The sequence below is a fragment of the Tinamus guttatus genome, unplaced genomic scaffold (assembly GCF_059628265.1).
Source record: "Tinamus guttatus ecotype Peru unplaced genomic scaffold, ASM5962826v1 Tinamus_guttatus_pri_ptg000155l, whole genome shotgun sequence".
In the NCBI taxonomy this organism is placed as follows: domain Eukaryota; kingdom Metazoa; phylum Chordata; class Aves; order Tinamiformes; family Tinamidae; genus Tinamus; species Tinamus guttatus.
In genome coordinates, this window is record NW_028288689.1 from 8,000,826 (window position 1) to 8,023,269 (window position 22,444).

The 22,444-nt window shown below is 51.3% G+C and overlaps 2 protein-coding genes and 1 pseudogene across 2 annotated transcripts; all 3 read right to left on the minus strand.

Moving 5' to 3' along the window:
• Nucleotides 1-4,497: 4,497 nt before the first annotated feature.
• On the minus strand, nt 4,498-7,005 carry LOC104579988 (protocadherin gamma-A3). Its single transcript, XM_010227441.2, has one exon. The coding sequence runs from the start codon at nt 7,003-7,005 to the stop codon at nt 4,498-4,500; it is 2,508 nt and encodes an 835-aa protein (XP_010225743.2).
• Nucleotides 7,006-8,425: 1,420 nt separating this feature from the next.
• On the minus strand, nt 8,426-10,877 carry LOC148595078 (protocadherin beta-15-like). Its single transcript, XM_088522726.1, has one exon. The coding sequence runs from the start codon at nt 10,868-10,870 to the stop codon at nt 8,426-8,428; it is 2,445 nt and encodes an 814-aa protein (XP_088378852.1). The 5' UTR covers nt 10,871-10,877.
• Nucleotides 10,878-11,180: 303 nt separating this feature from the next.
• LOC148595079 (protocadherin gamma-A12 pseudogene) lies at nt 11,181-21,167 on the minus strand (annotated as a pseudogene).
• Between the last annotated feature and the right edge of the window lie 1,277 nt (nt 21,168-22,444).

Below are 22,444 nucleotides of genomic sequence, written 5' to 3' on the forward strand. Positions count from 1 at the left end.
GAAGTCACAGGAGATCAAATCCCATTTCATCTGTCATTTCTCACCTCACAACCCAGCATCACTCTATCTGTGTCATACAACATGACATAGGAACTTGTTTTTGATCTGTGTCTCTTTGATAAATTACTTGTCATCTCCTGACTTTGTCAGACCTTACTGCAGCACAAACCACATTCTAAGAAACTTTCCTGGAAAACGTTGCGGGCAGTGACTCTTGCATGCATCTCTTCCTGTTGAAGAAGGAAGGATCTGAGGGACGGCTATATTGCCACAGCTCCTTTACACAGGGAACATGAAAATAAACAAATCCAATTGATAGCTGAGCTCCAGAATATACAGTAGCACAGAGAATACATATCGATCAAAAGACCATCCCTGGCCTCAATAAAGTGTCAAAACATCAGGAAGAGGGGATATAAAGAGATTTGGTGGGGTGTTGTGGGTTGTGGGTTTTTTTTTTTTTTTTGAGGACAGCCTGTGTTGAGGGTGTATCTTCTAGTGGCACCGACTGGCATATTGAGTGTTTAAAAATATTACGACACCTACGGAAAGCAAAGGATAAGATATATGATTATCTGTTGTTCCCCACACTCCAAAAGCAGAGACAAAATGAACAGATTGTGGTGACTCGTACTGTAAAATGATGAAGCATTCTTTAAAATAGTTGGCCATTCATATTAGGACCAGTACACTCTGCAATTCAATGTCATTCAAACATATTCAAACCAGTGGTCCAGTTGTTAATATAATGATTTCATAGCTTAAGTCTTTTCAAAGCAATATTAGACTTTGCCCGGTATTTTCAGTTCTTTTTTGTTTCACCTATTGTCCCATCAATTGCAGTCAAAGGTAGTAGAAAACAAAGCAGTTGCTTTTCCTTGAGCACAGCCAGACACTGAGTCCTATTGCGTCCATAAAACTGTTGCGGTAGGCATGCTGAGATCTCTGTTGTTTGAGGTGTCTCATAAAAGCAATCACACCTTGTTCATTTTAGCACACTGCCTGTGTGCTTTGGAAACTTCTCAGTAAAAAAGCCATTTTTGGAGACGATGTTCAGCTGGAAGTACTCCTGCCTGCAACTGTAGCCTTTCTTCTGACATGTGGGAAGGCCTGAGCCCTACCCTGAGCCACGATGCAGAATGGAACACTGAAAGGCTGGCTGTGTGTCTATAAGTCCTCTAAGCAATAAGGACAGACCAGAAGAATCTGGTATTTGCTAGAAGCACTCTGCACCACATGGGATCATGTCCACACATTGCCAGCTGGGAAACCAAGATCAGAGGTGTCAGTGGAATTGCAGGTGTTCCCAGGGAGATCATCTGCAGTTACTTGGCTGCAACTCTGTCACGAGATATAACTCCACAGGCATCTGGAAGTCAGCAAGTCCTCAAGTTGCACACTAGGCCCTACATCCTTAGCATGATCTATAGAGTAAGAGCTAAGAGATGTACTACCCAATTCCTACCTAAAGTAACCAAAAAACCCACAGGCAGACATCCATTTCCACTTCTAATAAGAAAGCATTAAAATGCTCAGAATCAAGGAAATACACCTCATATGTTCCCCAATACACACAATCCACCTCAGTCTCAGCTTCAGCCTTCCACAACATGCAGGGTTGTCTTTGATCCTCATATTTTGTGTATTATATATATCAGGAAATGACCATCTGGACTAGCCATTTCTTCATGACATGCATCAGGTCCACAACTTTGAACTTCTGGAGACATTCATCTGCCCAATTTGTTATTAGGAGGAAATGTAAAGGGTCTAAAGTTTGTAGACCATGTGCACTGATGGGAAAAAAAAATAGATTGTCAAAGGGTCTACTTTAAGACAATCTCATCTGTCTAAAGAACATCTCCTTAAGAAGGTGCATGATCTGCGACTAACTGAAGTTTACATCTTTTCTCCACATCTTTTCTCCATTCACAGGGAGAGTTCAATTCTAAACAAAAGTCAATAAAGTAAATTACAGCCTGCCACGTTCTTCGATGGCCTAGCTCAAGTGAAAGTTAGTGCAAAAATAGAAAAAAGACAGCCACTCCATGCCACTACTAAAACAATTCAGGGATTAGCTAGCAGGAACAACTGAATGTGCACACATTTTATTTGTGTGTCATGTACCTTCATGAGTCCCTTCTACAGCTAAAACTACAAATAATGCTGATTGAGAAAACTGTGGGTGACATACCAGTAGAACTGAATTTCTTATTAAACATGCTTTTTTTTTTTTTTTTTTTTTTTTTAGTATGTGTAGCTTGTTGACAGAGAAAAGGGAAGTACAGAATAAGGTAAGATCTTTGCTCTGAGCTCCACCTGAAAACAACCATCCAGAAAGCCACTGGGGTAGGCACGTCTGCAATCTTTGTGGCTCGAGGCCCACGGCAGCAACAATCTCACATTGTTCAGTTTGAACACGCTGCCTGTGAGGTGAAAGTACTCCTGCTTGCAACTGTGGCCTTCCTTATGCCATTTAGGAAGGTCTGGCTCTGGCCCTGGGTGATATAGCATGGCATATGAAGACACAAGCTGTGTGCTGCTTTGCCAGAAACATTCTCCTCCAGGCCACACCATGCTGGTGTGTGGCTCTCTGCTAAGGCAGGTATCAGAGGTGCCAGGGGATATGCAATAACACTTTCTTACTTCCTGCTGACCATTAAGAGTAAGCATGGGTGAGGGTGTATGCAGAAGTTCTCCCTGAGCTCCTTCTCACAAATCAGGAGCTTAGATTTCTCAGTCGCTATTGGTTATCTATATACACCTCCATGGCCTCTGTATGACGACAGGGAGAGAAGTGCTTCCTTACTAAGATTCACAGCTGTTTTGCCACAAGTCTGCCTTGAAGATCCACCACCAGACTTCCTGGAAGTCTGTGAGGCCTCCAGTTGCAAACTAAGCCCGAATTCCTTGCTTGGGCCTATATGGAAGGCAAGAGGCCTTTTCCTCATTTTCAGACACTTTCATGAGTTCCCACTTTCAGAAACTCTCACCGCTCTTGTACTAAGATGCTTGCTCATCTCCTATGCATGTGAAAGTTTAAGTGTTATGAGAGATACTGGGAGATTCTGGTTTAGCTTCTCTCCTCTGGTTGCAAAGCAAAAGTCCACTCCATAGGGAAGACCTCCAGCAAAGAGTGATGGAAGACAACTCAAGACATAATACACCTAAATACAACTGGTAAGGATGAAACTCTCCATTGTGGCTTTACCAGGCCATGCAGGTCAAAAGAAACATACTTACTATGGGTTTTGTTAGTCATTTTAGGCAAGCTGTCCTCGTATAGATACAAAATTACTGTTTGAAGACACAATAGCAAGAGGCTTTGGCACAGCTGGTGCAGGTCATGATTCAACAGGTTTAATCAAAGTATTCCCAGGCATGAATCTTACCTGCCCCACTTTCCTTCCTCTTCCTCACCCAGCCTCTCAGCATCCTTGCACTGCCTGCACTCACTTTCTTTGCCTCCTATCTATGTCACTTTTGTCCCTATCTATGCCACAAGATAGAGTATGTAGTGCAGAGACATATTGAGCAAAGAAGCTTTCACAGTTTTGACCATTAGCCAGAGGGATGAAAGCTTCTCCTCCTGTCATGCATTTCTAACTCATTCTAAGGAACACTGAGGCCTGGCTTTAGGTCATGATAAGAGACACGGCTAGCATTTGAAATATTCAGAAATGGAGGAATCACATTATAATAACTGATTGGCAGCACTCGGAGCAGGTAGAATTGAAGGTATCTGGTTGATAACAAGCGAACTGGAGGCCTACCCAGAACTCTCAGTATAGATGGAAGCCCATTATGCAGAAGGGGTTGAGAATGCATTTTATCACATCTGTTAGCTTGTTGTAACAAGTAAAACAGAAGGGACAATGTGCCCTTCAGCAGTCCCTGAGACAGAGCTCCCCCAACACCTGCAACAAAATATTTATAACTTGTAAGGTTATCTGTGACCCTCACAAATATCAAGTTTCTAGAAATCAAATACCCTCAGCACACACCATTTCTCTTCCTGATGCACCAGGATGAACACCTACACACAAGTAGAACACATCTGTATGTCCAGCACACTGTAATGGCATGTACCAAATGTACTAGACATACATTCTAAACATAAACATGCATGTTCTAAAACATATAAGCCATGACAGGCAGAAGTAAGGACATGAAGCCTTATAACACAGACAGGGTCACCAGATTGCCTGCTTCGAGACACTCTTTAACAACCTCCTATAGGAGGGACACACACTATTTTCAAAACATGCAACTCTTCAGCTAACATAGCAATTGCTGAGAGCAATTCCCCCATCAAAAATATTGCTGATTCACGCAGCACACTCCCATCTCCATCATTCCCCAACAAATTCAACACTCCAAAAGAAACTAAAAGACAAACCAGCAACCGAAGAGGATATGCTTTGCCAAAAAAAGAGACTCTACCTTCACTTGTAAAGAAACCCAGATGGTGATAGGAAAGCCCAGTGCTGCGGAAGCCTAGAGCAGCAAGGCAGCGAAGAGTGAAGAGAGCATAAGAGAGCAGACGGCAGGACTCACCAGGAGGGCGTCTCCGCTGTCGCCGTCGCCGCGGGCGCTCGAGGGCTCTTCGGGCAGCAGCAGCGGCGCGCCTTTGTCGGGCGGCGGCGCGGCCGGGAGGGTGTTGCAGCAGCTGCCGCCCGGACAGCCGAGCTGGCTCTTGCGCGAGTCGGCGGTGAGCGAGACGTCGTGCGCGTAGGAGTGCAGGAAGGCGCGCACGCCGTCGATGCCCACGAAGTGCGAGGTCGGCACGGCGCGCAAGGCCCCGCTGCCCGCGGCCAGCAGGCGGGAGCGGCGCCACTGGCGTAGGCGCAGCGCCAGCAGCGCCAGCAGGAAGGCCACCAAGAGGCAGCCCACGGCCGCCACGGCCACCACGAGCCAGCGTGTCACGCTGCCGCCCGCCTCGTCGCCGTCGTCGCCCGGCGCAGCCGCGCCGCCCGCCTCCCACAGCAGCTCGGCCACGCTCTCGGCCAGCACCAGCGTCAGCGTGGCCGTGGTCGACAGCGCCGGCTGCCCGTGGTCCTTCACCACCACCACGAGGCTGTGGCGCAGCGCGTCGCGCGCCAGCGGGAAGCGCGCCGTGCGCACCTCGCCGCTGTGCAGCCCCACGCGGAACAGCCCCGGCTCCGTCGCCTTGGCCAGCTCGTACGACAGCCACGCGTTCTGCCCCGAGTCCGCGTCCACCGCCACCACCTTGGCCACCAGCGCCCCGGGCTCCGCCGAGCGCGGCGCCAGCTCCACGCCCGTCCAGCCCGCGCCCGGCGACGCCGCCGGCGGGTACAGCACCTGCGGCGCGTTGTCGTTCTCGTCCACGATCAAGAGCCGCACCGACACGTTGCTGCTCAGCGCCGGGGCGCCGCCGTCCTCCGCGCGCACCCACAGTTCCACCTCGCGCACCTCCTCGTAGTCGAACGAGCGCAGCGCGTACAGCGCGCCCGTCTCCGCGTGCACCGACACGTACGACGAGAGCGGCGCGCCGCGCACCTGCCCCTCCCACAGCCGGTACCGCACGCGCGCGTTCTCGCCCCAGTCCGCGTCCCACGCGCGCACCGTCAGCACCAGCGCGCCCTTGGCGTTGTTCTCGGGCAGCCACGCGCTGTAGCGCGCCTCCGCGAACACCGGCGCGTTGTCGTTCACGTCCAGCACGCGCAGCGGCAGCACCGCGCTGCTCCACAGCGCGGGCGACCCGCCGTCCGTCGCGCGCACCGTCACGTTGTACTCCGCCATCTCCTCGCGGTCCAGCTCCCTCGATGTCACCACGCTGTAGTAGTCCTCAAAGGACTTCTCCAGGCGGAAGGGGAGCGTGTCGGCGAGGGACAGTCTGACCTCCCCACTCACCCCTGAATCTTCATCTTTCACATTTAGCAAAGCGATTACAGTCCCCGGGGGGCTGTCCTCCGAAACAGAGCTCAGGACAGATGTCACGGTGATTACAGGTGCGTTGTCATTGACGTCGATCAGGTTCACCAGGACTTTTGTCGTTTCTGAAAGGTCCCCACCATCCTTCGCCTGTACCTCCAGCTCATAGAAAGGCGCTTCCTCGTAGTCCAGGCTCCCCGTCGTCGTGAGGTCCCCGGTGCGGAAGTGTACCTGAAAAAGTCGCGATGCTCCGCCGGACGTCTTTAGTAAAGAGTAGCTGAGTTCTGCATTGGTGCCCTCGTCCGCATCCGTGGCGTTCACGGCGAGCAGGACGAAGCCAACCGGCACGTCTTCCCTTACACGCACCGTGTACACCGCCTGGCTGAACACCGGCGCGTTGTCGTTTGCGTCCAGCACGACCACACGGATCCGCGCCGTGCTAGTCCTCGCTGGATCCCCGCCGTCCACCGCCGAAAGCACAAGCTCGTGAAAGGCAGCTTCCTCGCGGTCCAGTGCCTTCGCCAGCACCAGCGCGGGACGTTTCTCCCCTTCGGGTGCCTTCTGAACGGCCAGAGAGAAGTGCTCGTCCCCGCTCAGCTCGTAGCGCTGCAGCGCATTCAGCCCCACGTCCGCGTCTTGTGCTTCTTCCAGTGGGAACCGCGTTCCCACAGCTGCAGTTTCACTCACTCGTAACTGCAGCTTATCTTCCTGGAACTTGGGAGCATTGTCATTTAGATCGGTGATTTCTATCTCCACTTTGAAAAGTCTTATGGAGATTTCGACTAAGATTTCTAGATTTATCAGGCACGTCTGCAACCGTCCGCAGAGCTGCTCCCGATCTATGCGTTCCGCCGTCACTAAATGGCCGGTTCTCTCATGCAGAGAAAAATAGTTCTTCCTACCTTTATCTACGATGCGGGCGCCACGGTCTTGGAGCGCCGAGAGTTCCAGCCCCAGGTCCTTGGCCACGTCGCCCACGAAGGAGCCCTTCTGCATCTCCTCGGGCACCGAGTAGCGCAGCTGACCGCACGACACCTCCCACGCTGCCACCAGGACGTACCACAGCAGCGCCCGATCTCGCCGGGTGACGCGCTTCTCCCGCGACCACATTTCCAGTCGAGACACCGCTTTCGCCCTCCTCCTGTTCGCTCCGCTTCCCCTCACAGCACAACCAGGCTCGTCTCGCTCCGCGCTCCTTCCTGCGCTCTCCTTACCGTCACTCCGGCGGTGGCGGCTCCTTTCTCTCGGGCTCACTTCTCGTCTCGCGCTCTCTGCCTGGCGATCGGCCCCATCGTGAGCCAACAGCGACACTTGCAGCCGCAAAGAAGCACTGCAGCGCTCCAGCGCCGGCAAAACTACCCCTCCTCCCGTTTCCACACTTTCTCAGCCGCACACGCGCACCGGCGGCTTACAATATGCCCAATAATTTTTATCGAGATACAATAGGCTTTCGAAAGTCCAGGGCCACTCCCTGGAATGGGTCCACGACGGTGCTTCATCAGTGCTCGAGCGTTTCTCAGCCACATTCCCCAGGTCCCATGAAAAATGCCGAGCGTTGCCTCTTCTTTTACCCCGCCTACAAATAGACTTTGACACTTCTAAAATATTAGAGCCTCTTACCTTAGGCGGAAGGAGGCAAATACGTGTCCACAGCTGCCTCCGCAGCCATAGTGCTTTATTGAATTATTTTTTATTCGCGTGCTTTTATTATTTGTATTGTTTGGTTTCATTAAAGACGACTTAAACTTTTTTCACATTATAATTAGAATTCCTTGGGGATAGGGTTTCAGAATATGTAGTCGTCGACAGCCTATGGTCAAACAGTGCCTTCCTACACGGAGAGTGACAACTCAAAGCATGGGAAAAAACACTATTTAAGAAACACTAATCATACAAGAAGGAAAACCGTGGAGAAAGAAGGGACGAGAAAGGAAAGGATACGGAGAGGCACACAAATACACAAAAGAAACAACTATCAAAGTACGGCTATATACATTCAAATAAAATCTTCAGAAAAACAAGCACACAACGCCCCTGAAAGAAGATCGAGGGCCCAGGGAAATAAGAGGGTAGATCTTACAAAGGTCTCCACTAGAGTACGCAGAGTTTAAGACTCTCTCGTGGGCAGGACGGGGGTTAAACAGCACAGAACATCAGAGAGAACCGCGGCTTTATTTCCTTAGAAGACGGGGAAGGGTGATTAACTGATCGTTCTCGAGCTAATGCTACTCAAGCAACTCAGAAAAGGCTACTGAAGAAAGGACGAATATTAAGGAATCGCCGGCTAATAGTTTTAGCCGAGGGCGTTCTTTTATTTTTTTTTTCTCTTATTCTTAGGGTGAGAGTGAGGGCAATAGCGGTGGTGGTAGCAAGGCATTGCACTGCCTTGCGACAGGAGGGAATTTCCTTTCCCTTTCCACAGGGAAATGGGTCTCTTACCCCCTCTCCCTCCCTCCCTGAGTCAGCCGGTGAAGCTCTTCCTGACGATTTCGGAGGGAAGGGTCCAGCTGTGGCTGATACTCTCGGAGCGCTAGTCTAAGGCCAGCCTGCCGAACGCCGCGGTGGGCATCGTGCCGGGACTCTGCGGTCGCGGTTCCTCCGCGGGGGTGAGGCCGCCGGGGAAATCCTCGTCACCGGCAACGCCGCCGCCTGTGCCGCAGTGCTGCGGTGGCAGGCTGGCGAGGAGCGGCTTCAGGAACTTGAACTCGCTGCTGCCCGAGCCCGTGGTGAGGCTCACCTCGTAGCAGTAGGCGCGGGGCAGAGTCCCCGCGGCGACCGCGTCGGCCAGGCTGCTCTGCAAGTCTCCGGGACCGTAGAGCACGGTGCCCTCCTTGAGCGCCTTCCTCTTGCACACCTTGCACGCGACGAAGGCGGCGGCGGACGCGAGGAAGAGCAGCGAGACGAGGGCCAGGGAGACGATTAGATAAAGCGTGAGGGAGCCGCCGTCGTCATTATCCGCGGCCAGGCCGCTGCGCGGCATGTGCGCGTCCGAGAAGCCGTCGAGCAGCAGCGCGCCCAGCACCGCCGTGGCGGACAGCGGCGGCCGCCCGTTGTCGCGCACTAGGACCACCAGCTTCTGCTTCACGGCGTCCCTGTCGCTCAGCGGCCTCTTGAGCCGCACCTCCCCGCTTTGGCTGCCCACGGCGAAGAGCCCGGGCTCCGTTGCCTTGAGCAGTTGGTAGGAAAGCCAGGAATTCTGCCCCGAGTCGGCGTCGACCGCCACCACTTTGGTGACGAGGTAGCCCGCCTCGGCCCACGTGGGCACCAACTCGCTGGACGGCGGCGAGCTGTCCTGCGCGGGGTGCAGCACCACGGGCGCGTTGTCGTTCTCGTCCAGCACGACGATGCGGACCGTGACGTTGGCGCTGCGTGGCGGCGAGCCCGAGTCGGACGCGCTCACCACCACCTCCAGCTGCCTCACCTGCTCGTAGTCCAGGGGACGCAGCACAAACACCTTCCCGTTCTCGGAGTTCACGGAGACGTAGGAGCGCGGGGCGCGCTCCACGGAGCCGCTCACCGCCAGGGAATAGGTCACCCTCGAGTTGGGACCCTCGTCCTCGTCGGCCGCGCGGACGGCGCCCACGAGCGTCGCTGCCTCGTTGTTCTCACGCACGTACATGGTGTACGACGTCTGGTTGAAGACGGGCGCGTTGTCGTTGACGTCCGAGATGTCCACCGTGAAGGTGCGCGTGGTGCTGAGAGGCGGGGAGCCCGCGTCGGCCGCCGTCACGGCCAGCACGTACCGTGCCGTCTCCTCGCGGTCCAGGGCGCTCGCCGTCACCAGCTCGTAGTAGTTCTTATACGCAGCCCTCAGGGAGAAAGAGGGCTGCTCCTCGAGCCAACAGGACACCTTCCCGTTGGCGCCGGCATCGCGGTCCTTCACCACAAAGAGGCCAACCACCGTGCCGGGCAAGGCGCTCTCGGCCACGGGGCTCACGAAGGAGCTCACCACCAGCTCCGGCGCGTTGTCGTTCACATCCACCACCTCCACTAGCACTTTACAGAGCGACGATAGACCCCCGCCGTCTGTGGCGCGCACGCTGAACTCGTGCTTCGGCGCCGTCTCGAAATCCAGAGGCTGCGTGACACGAATTTCACCACTCCGGGCGTCGATCTCGAACGCCGAGTGACTCTGATCCACCGCTTGAATGAACGAGTAGGAGATCTCTCTGTTAGCTCCCACATCCGCATCAGTTGCGACCACGCGGAGAACCAGCGAGCCCTTCGGGGCATTTTCCAAAACCTGTCCATCGTATAGCTCCTGCGTGAAGACAGGAGCGTTGTCATTTGCGTCCAGGACAACGATGCGGATTTGAGCCGTGCCGCTGCGAGGCGGAGAGCCTCCGTCCGCCGCAATCAGACTGAAAGCCACCTCCGGTAGTTCCTCTCTGTCCAGCGCCTTTTCCAACACCAATTCGACGGATTGGCCTGCCCTGCTCTGACGCCGGAAGGATACGCTGAAATACTCGTTCTCGGGAGCAATGCTGTAACCCTGCAGACTGTTGCTGCCAACATCGAGGTCCTGAGCTCCCTCCAGCGGGAAACGGGACCCCAGATCGCTCGTTTCTGGGATCTTGAAAATCACTTGTTCCTCCGGGAAAACTGGCGAGTGGTCATTGATATCCTCTATGGCCACTTCGATGCGGAAGAACTGCAGCGGCTTGGCGAGGAGTAACTCAAAGGAGACCGTGCAGGTGAGGGCCTGGGCGCAGAGCTCCTCCCGGTCGATCCTGTCCCTAACTGCGAGGCGGCCGGTGCTGCGCTCTAAGTGAAAGTGCTGGCGGCCGTCCTCCGACACCAGCCGGGCCTCGCGAGCCCCGAGCTGCGCCAGCTCCAGCCCCACGTCCTGCGCGACATGAGCCACCAGGGAGCCGCTCTCGCTCTCCTCGGCCACGGAGTAGCGGATGGGCTGCGAGCGAGCAAGCGGCACGGAGAGAAAGACACAGAGACAAAGCACTTGCCTTGCAGGCGCCATGCCGGGCGCGGCGGGCTCGCTGCGTCTCGCCGGTCGCCGGTGCAGAGTGCGGGGAGCTGCGGGGCCGCACGCGAAGGCGGTCGCCATACGGGCGCTCCTGCTCGCCCAGGGCGCTGCGCTGAGGGACGGCCGAGGTGTCCGGCAGCGGCTGGCGCGGAGGAGCGAGCGCTCGCCGCTCCGCTCGCCTTCCCGATCGCCGCCGCCTCCCCGCGAGAGCCGCAGCGCCGCTGAGCGCCGCCTTGGCCGACAGCACCACCCTGCGGCCCGCGCCGGGAACTGCTCCTCCGGACGGCGGCCTTTACAGATCCCGTTACACGGTGAGGGCGTCCTTGTGTGCAAGGCTTCAAAGACGACAGAAAAAGACAAATGGAATGGCAAAACGGAACTGGAAAAAAAAGGAGATTGAAAAGAAATAGGGGAAGGGAGAAGGAAAACAAAAAAAAAGGGAAAAGGAAAGTGGATATTGGAAGACAGAAAGAATGATGGAAAAGGAAATAGGAAAAGGAAATGGTCCTGCAGCAGAGCACGCTAACTCTCCGTTTTTGCCATCTCAGAGAGTACAGCAAGAAGCAAGCAGTGCCATCAGGTGCTCTGATAAGTATCGATACCTTCCCCCAGGTCAAAACCAATCCGTACTCATGGTAAATGCCAGCTATGAAGATCCTCCCTAAATCAGTGGAAGGAAAGTAGCATGCAATAAATGGATTACTCGGTATTGCATGAATCGCCATAGTTGGATGCCTCAGAATCCTTGTCTATCGATATAGAAAGTAATATGTGTATTACAAATTTCCATCTTTTCTGATCAACTCAGCAGTCTACTCTGATGCATTCAGCTATAATCGCATTATTGGAAACTAAAGCAAAGGTTCTTTCAAAGTATTTACAGCTTCTAACCTACCGGAAACAGAATGTTGTTGCGTTCATTCAGTTAAAATAGACATTTCTAAAACAAAGAAATAAAAAAATGTAAAAGGTGGTGCAGCCGGACTTGGAGGAATACGCAGGCATAGAGACCTGAATTGTTCCGATGGCTCCTTCAGACGACACGTCCATCTACTCGATCCTTTTGTTGTTCATTGCCTTAGCCTTTGTATTTGTTAATTGCTTTCATTAGTAGTCTTTCTTACCTCCCAAACCTACTTTTCATTTTGGTTTCCACCCCCACATCAGAGCCTGATGCCAATTCTACTTTGTTTCTCCCCTCTCCACCGATAATTTTGTAACTTTACATTTGCTTAGTATCTGACCTTATAGTTTTAATCCACTAACAGTCGTAAACAAGAGCTCGTTGATCCCGTAGAGTACAGACAAATCCATCCAGACAGGACAGAAAAGGGACAGGTGTGGACTGATACCCCTTCGATTGTAAACATTATCTCAAGCGGTAAAAACGATATCTCAAGCAGTAAATGAATGACTAGAGGGTTGTTTAGAAGAAATAACAAAATAAATTGAATACGCTGACAGAAGGAAGCCTCTGTGCTTCCTAAGATGTGCTTAAGAATGTGTACTGCTAACGTAACTAATCACAAGACAGTGAGAAATGGTTTTCCGGAAGGCACAATTAGAAGCTAGGAAAGGCCATTAAATTAGAGATACTAATCGCATCTCTAACTGGGCATGATGGTAAGGGGGTTGGGCGGGAAGACCGGCAGGCAATACCAATTCTGAGACAAATAAAAATCGGATTGAAGCAAAGGTATTAAGCTGAATGGAAAGATAAACACGAAAGAAGTGGCCCCATCAGTGGAGGCTATTCCTCCCTTTCCGGTAACACAATTTAAATGTCATATAGTGTCTCTACAAAAGTTAACCTTCTAACTCATCGCTTAAGAAATTTGCGAAATGAAATGGAAATTATTCTGAGTAGTCTCGAAATATTACGAAAAGTTGAGGGCGACTAAGACGTTAGAGCTCATAGGAGAACTAGTACCATCACGCTGGGTTTTTCCATCAAGCTCCCTCTTTACCTTAGGCTCGATATTAAAAGACACAGTGACGCCCTGCACTACCACCACGGATGGCAAAAGCTATAAGAAACAACCGAAGAATGCAGAAAATCCACGACCGTAGAGAAATAAGGTTTTCTCCATCTTCACTATTTCGACTCTTTCCGCATCAAAACTGCTGCGGTAGACAACGACATCGATTTGTTTATTTACAGGGAAGTGAGACCCTCCTCATGACCAGAGACACAGCTTTGGTTCCTCATTCACGGACACGCACTCACAATTAATTTGGAACTACATTACGGAAAAGAAAAAAAAAAAAACACGTAAAACAAATGCTTCCCGCTCAACATAATGAATCACGTGAAGGTACTTTTTTTAGGGGGGAGGGAGGGGGAAAAGTAGAAGAGAAATCATTCAAAAAAACCCTTTAGCACAAAATGTCCATCTCACTTTGCCAGTCCCCAAGTGCAGCACCAGCAGACCTCATGGTATACTATGAGAAGAAACATTCACACTTGCTAACGAGAAGATGATAGTTACACCCGAAGGGAAACACGCAGCCGTCTTTTTTTTTTTTTTTTTTTTTTTTTTTTTTTTTTTTTTATGAAAGAAGAACCCAAAGATTGCTCTTGAAAATGTATCCATGCTAACTGCTCTAACCACCTCTGGAAGTGACCATCAAACAATGTCTCCTTCACAGGCGCGTCCTATTTCACTCAGTATACCACTAAAAGATAACTAGTTTCGTTTCATATGACAAACACTTCCATAAAGCAAGTGGACGTCAAAAAAAAAAAAAAAAAAGTGATCGATTAAATCTGTTTTCCTGCCTGTCCATATAGAATACATAAAGGGACATTTCAAGATATTTCCAGGAAATACAAAGGTTTGTTCAAAGGTTTGTTAGTGAATGCTAACTGTGAAAGAATACCTCTAACTTCAAAAGAAGAAAAAAGAAAGAAAGAAAAATAAATATGAAGAACAACATAACAAAGGCTTTGTGACATCAAAACTACAATTCAATAAATTACCACTCAATACATATCTTGGGCATCACAAATTCTCTTGCTGGAGGATCTAATAAAACAAGAACTTGCTAAGGGAAAAGGAAAAAAAAGTAATGAACAGTTCAATCTGAACTGCCAAAAACCATTAGAAGTGACAATTCTGGTACTAGGGTCTAGGACAGCAGATGGAATGGGAAGTGATTAGTGTTTCAGTGCAGGGGAAACTTCTAGCTAGCAGGCGACCAGATTTCTTCACCAGTTGCAAATAAACTCAGTGGTCACTGCTGCTCGAGTAGGCTGGAAATCTCAGTGCCTGAGAAATGCACAAAAGTCACAGGAGATCAAATCCCATTTCATCTGTCATTTCTCACCTCACAACTCAGCACCACTCTATCCGTGTCATGCAACATGACATAGGAACTTGTTTTTGATCTGTGTCTCTTTGATAAATTACTTGTCATCTCCTGACTTTGTCAGACCTTACTGCAGCACAAACCACATTCTAAGAAACATTCCTGGAAAACGTTGCGGGCAGTGACTCTTGCATACATCTCTTTCTGTTGAAGAAGGAAGGATCTGAGGGACGGCTATATTGCCACAGCTCCTTTACACAGGGAACATGAAAATAAACAAATCCAATTGATAGCTGAGCTCCAGAATATACAGTAGCACAGAGAATACGTATCGATCAAAAGACCATCCCTGGCCTCAATAAAGTGTCAAAACATCAGGAAGAGGGGATATAAAGAGATTTGGTGGGGTGTTGTGGGTTGTGGGTTTTTTTTTTTTTTTTTTTTTTGAGGACAGCCTGTGTTGAGGGTGTATCTTCTAGTGGCACCGACTGGCATATTGAGTGTTTAAAAATATTACGACACCTACGGAAAGCAAAGGATAAGATATATGATTACCTGTTGTTCCCCACACTCCAAAAGCAGAGACAAAATGAACAGATTGTGGTGACTCGTACTGTAAAATGATGAAGCATTCTTTAAAATAGTTGGCCATTCATATTAGGACCAGTACACTCTGCAATTCAATGTCATTCAAACATATTCAAACCAGTGGTCCAGTTGTTAATATAATGATTTCATAGCTTAAGTCTTTTCAAAGCAATATTGGACCTTGCCCGGTATTTTCAGTTCTTTTTTGTTTCACCTATTGTCCCATCAATTGCAGTCAAAGGTAGTAGAAAACAAAGCAGTTGCTTTTCCTTGAGCACAGCCAGACACTGAGTCCTATTGCGTCCATAAAACTGTTGCGGTACTCATGCTGAGATCTCTGTTGTTTGAGGTGTCTCATAAAAGCAATCACACCTTGTTCATTTTAGCACACTGCCTGTGTGCTTTGGAAACTTCTCAGTAAAAAAGCCATTTTTGGAGAGGATGTTCAGCTAGAAGTACTCCTGCCTGCAACTGTAGCCTTCCTGCTGACATGTGGGAAGGCCTGAGCCCTACCCTGAGCCACACTGCAGAACGGAACACTGAAAGGCTGGCTGTGTGTCTATAAGTCCTCTAAGCAATAAGGACAGACCAGAAGAATCTGGTATTTGCTAGAAGCACTCTGCACCACATGGGATCATGTCCACACATTGCCAGCTGGAAAACCAAGATCAGAGGTGTCAGTGGAATTGCAGGTGTTCCCAGGGAGATCATCTGCAGTTACTTGGCTGCAACTCTGTCACAAGATATAACTCCACAGGCATCTGGAAGTCAGCAAGGCCTCAAGTTGCACACTAGGCCCTACATCCTTAGCATGATCTATAGAGTAAGAGCTAAGAGATGTACTACCCAATTCCTACCTAAAGTAACCAAAAAACCCACAGGCAGACATCCATTTCCACTTCTAATAAGAAAGCATTAAAATGCTCAGAATCAAGGAAATACACCTCATATGTTCCCCAATACACACAATCCACCTCAGTCTCAGCTTCAGCCTTCCACAACATGCAGGGTTGTCTTTGATCCTCATATTTTGTGTATTATGTATATCAGGAAATGACCATCTGGACTAGCCATTTCTTCATGACATGCATCAGGTCCACAACTTTGAACTTCTGGAGACATTCATCTGCCCAATTTGTTATTAGGAGGAAATGTAAAGGGTCTAAAGTTTGTAGACCATGTGCACTGATGGGAAAAAAAATAGATTGTCAAAGGGTCTACTTTAAGACAATCTCATCTGTCTAAAGAACATCTCCTTAAGAAGGTGCATGATCTGAGACTAACTGAAGTTTACATCTTTTCTCCACATCTTTTCTCCATTCACAGGGAGAGTTCAATTCTAAACAAAAGTCAATAAAGTAAATTACAGCCTGCCACGTTCTTTGATGGCCTAGCTCAAGTGAAAGTTAGTGCAAAAATAGAAAAAAGACAGCCACTCCATGCCACTACTAAAACAATTCAGGGATTAGCTAGCAGGAACAACTGAATGTGCACACATTTTATTTGTGTGTCGTGTACCTTCATGAGTCCCTTCTACAGCTAAAACTACAAATAATGTTGATTGAGAAAACTGTGGGTGACATACCAGTAGAACTGAATTTCTTATTAAACATGCTTTTTTTTTTTTTTTTTTTTTAGTATGTGTAGCTTGTTGACAGAGAAAAGGGAAGTACAGAATAAGGTAAGATCTTTGCTCTGAGCTCCACCTGAAAACAACCATCCATAAAGCCACTGGGGTAGGCACGTCTGCAATCTTTGTAGCTCGAGGCCCACGGCAGCAACAATCTCACATTGTTCAGTTTGAACACGCTGCCTGTGAGGTGAAAGTACTCCTGCTTGCAACTGTGGCCTTCCTTATGCCATTTAGGAAGGTCTGGCTCTGGCCCTGGGTGATATAGCATGGCATATGAAGACACAAGCTGTGTGCTGCTTTGCCAGAAACATTCTCCTCCAGGCCACACCATGCTGGTGTGTGGCTCTCTGCTAAGGCAGGTATCAGAGGTGCCAGGGGATATGCAATAACGCTTTCTTACTTCCTGCTGACCATTAAGAGTAAGCATGGGTGAGGGTGTATGCAGAAGTTCTCCCTGAGCTCCTTCTCACAAAGCAGGAGCTTAGATTTCTCAGTCGCTATTGGTTATCTATATACACCTCCATGGCCTCTGTATGACGACAGGGAGAGAAGTGCTTCCTTACTGAGATTCACAGCTGTTTTGCCACAAGTCTGCCTTGAAGATCCACCACCAGACTTCCTGGAAGTCTGTGAGGCCTCCAGTTGCAAACTAAGCCCAAATTCCTTGCTTGGGCCTATATGGAAGGCAAGAGGCCTTTTCCTCATTTTCAGACACTTTCATGAGTTCCCACTTTCAGAAACTCTCACTGCTCTTGTACTAAGATGCTTGCTCATCTCCTATGCATGTGAAAGTATAAGTGTTATGAGAGATACTGGGAGATTCTGGTTTAGCTTCTCTCCTCTGGTTGCAAAGCAAAAGTCCACTCCATAGGGAAGACCTCCAGCAAAGAGTGATGGAAGACAACTCAAGACATCATACACCTAAATACAACTGGTAAGGATGAAACTCTCCATTGCGGCTTTACCAGGCCATGCAGGTCAAAAGAAACATACTTACTATGGGTTTTGTTAGTCATTTTAGGCAAGCTGTCCTCGTATAGATACAAAATTACTGTTTGAAGACACAATAGCAAGAGGCTTTGGCACAGCTGGTGCAGGTCATGGTTCAACAGGTTTAATCAAAGTATTCCCAGGCATGAATCCTACCTGCCCCACTTTCCTTCCTCTTCCTCACCCAGCCTCTCAGCATCCTTGCACTGCCTGCACTCACTTTCTTTGCCTCCTATCTTTGTGACTTTTGTCCCTATCTATGCCACAAGATAGAGTATGTAGTGCAGAGACATATTGAGCAAAGAAGCTTTCACAGTTTTGAACATTAGCCAGAGGGATGAAAGCTTCTCCTCCTGTCATGCATTTCTAACTCATTCTAAGGAACACTGAGGCTTGGCTTTAGGTCATGATAAGAGACACGGCTAGCATTTGAAATATTCAGAAATGGAGGAATCACATTATAATAACTGATTGGCAGCACTCGGAGCAGGTAGAATTGAAGGTATCTGGTTGATAACAAGCGAACTGGAGGCCAGAACTCTCAGTATAGATGGAAGCCCATTATGCAGAAGGGGTTGAGAATGCATTTTATCACATCTGTTAGCTTGTTGTAACAAGTAAAACAGAAGGGACAATGTGCCCTTCAGCAGTCCCTGAGACAGAGCTCCCCCAACACCTGCAACAAAATATTTATAACTTGTAAGGTTATCTGTGACCCTCACAAATATCAAGTTTATAGAAATCAAATACCCTCAGCACACACCATTTCTCTTCCTGATGCACCAGGATGAACACCTACACACAAGTAGAACACATCTGTATGTTCAGCACACTGTAATGGCATGTACCAAATGTACTAGACATACATTCCAAACATAAACATGCATGTTCTAAAACATATAAGCCATGACAGGCAGAAGCCATGACAGACATGAAGCCTTATAACACAGACAGGATCACCAGATTGCCTGTTTCGAGACACTCTTTAACAATCTCCTATAGGAGGGACACATACTATTTTCAAAACATGCAACTCTTCAGCTAACATAGCAATTGCTGAGAGCAATTCCCCCATCAAAAATATTGCTGATTCACGCAGCACACTCCCATCTCCATCATTCCCCAACAAATTCAACACTCCAAAAGAAACTAAAAGACAAACCAGCAACCGAAGAGGATATGCTTTGCCAAAAAAAGAGACTCTACCTTCACTTGTAAAGAAACCCAGATGGTGATAGGAAAGCCCAGTGCTGCGGAAGCCTAGAGCAGCAAGGCAGCGAAGAGTGAAGAGAGCATAAGAGAGCAGACGGCAGGACTCACCAGGAGGGCGTCTCCGCTGTCGCCGTCGCCGCGGGCGCTCGAGGGCTCTTCGGGCAGCAGCAGCGGCGCGCCTTTGTCGGGCGGCGGCGCGGCCGGGAGGGTGTTGCAGCAGCTGCCGCCCGGACAGCCGAGCTGGCTCTTGCGCGAGTCGGCGGTGAGCGAGACGTCGTGCGCGTAGGAGTGCAGGAAGGCGCGCACGCCGTCGATGCCCACGAAGTGCGAGGCCGGCACGGCGCGCAAGGCCCCGCTGCCCGCGGCCAGCAGGCGGGAGCGGCGCCACTGGCGTAGGCGCAGCGCCAGCAGCGCCAGCAGGAAGGCCACCAAGAGGCAGCCCACGACCGCCACGGCCACCACGAGCCAGCGTGTCACGCTGCCGCCCGCCTCGCCCTCGTCGTCGTCGTCCGGCGGCGCCGCGCCGCCCGCCTCCCACAGCAGCTCGGCCACGCTCTCGGCCAGCACCAGCGTCAGCGTGGCCGTGGCCGACAGCGCCGGCTGCCCGTGGTCCTTCACCAGCACCACGAGGCTGTGGCGCAGCGCGTCGCGCGCCAGCGGGAAGCGCGCCGTGCGCACCTCGCCGCTGTGCAGCCCCACGCGGAACAGCCCCGGCTCCGTCGCCTTGGCCAGCTCGTACGACAGCCACGCGTTCTGCCCCGAGTCCGCGTCCACCGCCACCACCTTGGCCACCAGCGCCCCGGGCTCCGCCGAGCGCGGCGCCAGCTCCACGCCCGTCCAGCCCGCGCCCGGCGACGCCGCCGGCGGGTACAGCACCTGCGGCGCGTTGTCGTTCTCGTCCACGATCAAGAGCCGCACCGACACGTTGCTGCTCAGCGCCGGCGCGCCGCCGTCCTCCGCGCGCACCCACAGCTCCACCTCGCGCACCTCCTCGTAGTCGAACGAGCGCAGCGCGTACAGCGCGCCCGTCTCCGCGTGCACCGACACGTACGACGAGAGCGGCGCGCCGCGCACCTGCCCCTCCCACAGCCGGTACCGCACGCGCGCGTTCTCGCCCCAGTCCGCGTCCCACGCGCGCACCGTCAGCACCAGCGCGCCCTTGGCGTTGTTCTCGGGCAGCCACGCGCTGTAGCGCGCCTCCGCGAACACCGGCGCGTTGTCGTTCACGTCCAGCACGCGCAGCGGCAGCACCGCGCTGCTCCACAGCGCGGGCGACCCGCCGTCCGTCGCGCGCACCGTCACGTTGTACTCCGCCACCGCCTCGCGGTCCAGCTCCCTCGACGTCTCCACGCTGTAGTAGTTGCCCAGCGAGCTGCGCAGGCGGAACGGCAGCCCCGCGTCCAGTGAGCACCTCACCTCCCCGTTCGCCCCCGAGTCGCGGTCCTGCACGTGGAGCAGAGCCACCACCGTCCCCGACGGAGAGTCTTCCGGCACGGCGCTCAGCGAAGATGTGACTGTCAATTCGGGCGCGTTGTCATTCACATCAATCACCTCGATCGAGACTTTCGCCGTGTCGAAAAGGTCCCCGCCGTCTTTTGCCTGAACCTCCATTTCGTACGAATCACCTTCCTCGAAGTCCAGGCTCCTTGCTAGGGTGATCACTCCTGTCTCCGTGTCCAGATGGAATATTCTCGACGCTTTCAGTGAAATCTTTTGAAATAAAAATGTCACCTCTCCGTTTATTTCGTCGTCGGCATCGGTGGCACTTACAGTGAGCAGGGTGGAGCCCACGGAGACGTCCTCCCGCACGCGCACCGTGTACTCCGCCTGGCTGAACACTGGCGCGTTGTCGTTCGCGTCCAGCACGACCACGTGGATTCGCGCCGTGCCCGTCCTCGCTGGATCCCCGCCATCCGCGGCTGTCAGGACCAGGTCGTGAAACGCGTCTTCCTCGCGGTCCAGTGATTTCTCCAGCACCAGCTCGGGACGTTTCCCACCGTCCGTCCCAGTCTGCACATCCAGAGTGAAGTGTTCGTCAGCGATGAGCTCGTAGCGCTGCAGGGAATTGTCCCCGATATCTGGGTCCTGAGCCTGAGCTAGCGGATATCGCCACCCCGGGACTGTTGTCTCGCTCACTTTCACTTGCATTTCTTCCCCTTGGAAGCTGGGCGAGTTGTCGTTAATGTCTCTGATTTCCACTTCGATTGCATAAACCTTCATTTCGCCCTCCACTATCATCTCACAGCGCAGCACACACTCATCCGCGAATTCGCAGAGCTGTTCCCTGTCTATGCGTTCCGCGGTCACTAAATGGCCAGTCTTCTCATGCAGGGAAAAATACTGCTTCCTACCTCTGTGTGTGATGCGGACGCCGCGGTCTTGGAGCGCCGAGAGCTCCAGTCCCAGATCCTTGGCCACGTCGCCCACGAAGGAGCCCTTCTGCATCTCCTCGGGCACCGAGTAGCGCAGCTGCCCCCACGACAGCTCCCACGCCGCCACCAAGACGCACCACAGCAGCGCCCGATCTCGCCGGGTGACGCGCTTCTCCCGCGACCACATTTCCAGTCGAGACACCGCTTTCGCCCTCCTCCTGTTCGCTCCGCTTTCCCTCACAGCAGCACAACCAGGCTCGTCCCGCGCCCTGCTCCTTCCTGCGCTCTCCTTACCGTCACTCCGGCGGTGGCGGCTCCTTTCTCTCGGGCTGGCTTCTCGTCTCGCGCTCTTTGCCTGACGATCGGCCCCATCGTGAGCCAACAGCGACACTTGCAGCCGCAAAGAAGCACTGCAGCGCTCCAGCGCCGGCAACGCTACCCCCCCTCCCGTTTCCGCTCTTTCTCAGCCGCACAGGCGCACCGGCGGCTTACAATATGCCCAACATTTTTTATCGAGACGCAACTGGCTTTCGAAAGCATAAGGCCACTCTCTGCAATGGGTCCACGACGGTGCTTCGTCGGTGCTCGAGCGTTTCTCAGCCACATTGCCCAGGTGCAAAGAAAAATGCCGAGCACTCTTATTTTACACCGTCCCCAAAGAGACCCTGACAATTCCGAATGTCTTTGAGCCCCTTACACTAGGTAGGCGGAGAGAAATACGTGTCCATAGCTGCCTCCGCGACCAACGTATTTTATTGTATTTTTTTAATTGGCCTACTCTTATTATTTTTGTGTTTATTTTAACAAAGATGACTTAATATATTCCACATTATAATTAAAATTCCATACAATGCAAGGCTTTCGAAATATGTAGTGGTTGACAGCCTTCGATCAGACAGTGCCTTCCTAAATGGGTAGTGACAACTCAAAGCATGAGGAAAACATTGTTAAGAGACTCTACGCATGTAAAAATGAACGCTGTGGAGAAAGAAGAGACGAGAAAGGCAGGGATATGGATATAAACACATAAGGAAAAAAGAAAAATAAACAGATCCAAGTACCGCTATGCAACTTCAAATAAAATGTTTTGAAGACCAAGCACACTACGGTAATACTCCCTTGAAGGGAGATCCTGGGCTCAGGGAAGGAAGAGAGTAGATCTTGCAAAAGACTCCACAAAGTACGCAGAGTTTCAGTCTCTCTCGTGGACGGGAGGAGGGTGAAACAGCACAGAATATCAGCCGAGAACCGCCGTTTTATTTCACTACAAGCAAGGAAATTGGTTTAATGGGACGCTACGGCTCTAATTCTGCTACTCAAACGCTTCAGAAAAGGCTACTGAGGAAAGGACGAACATTAAGGAATTAACAGCTAATAGATAAAGTCGAGGGCGATTATACATTATTTTTTCCTTTATTCTTCGGGTGGTGGCGGGCGAGGATGGTGGGTGCGCGGGAAATGGTG

Coding starts and splice junctions, on each gene's coding strand:
- LOC104579988 (XM_010227441.2), bottom strand. CDS start 7,005: ATGTGGTCGCGGGAGAAGCGCGTCACCCGGCGAGATCGGGCGCTGCTG.
- LOC148595078 (XM_088522726.1), bottom strand. CDS start 10,870: ATGGCGCCTGCAAGGCAAGTGCTTTGTCTCTGTGTCTTTCTCTCCGTG.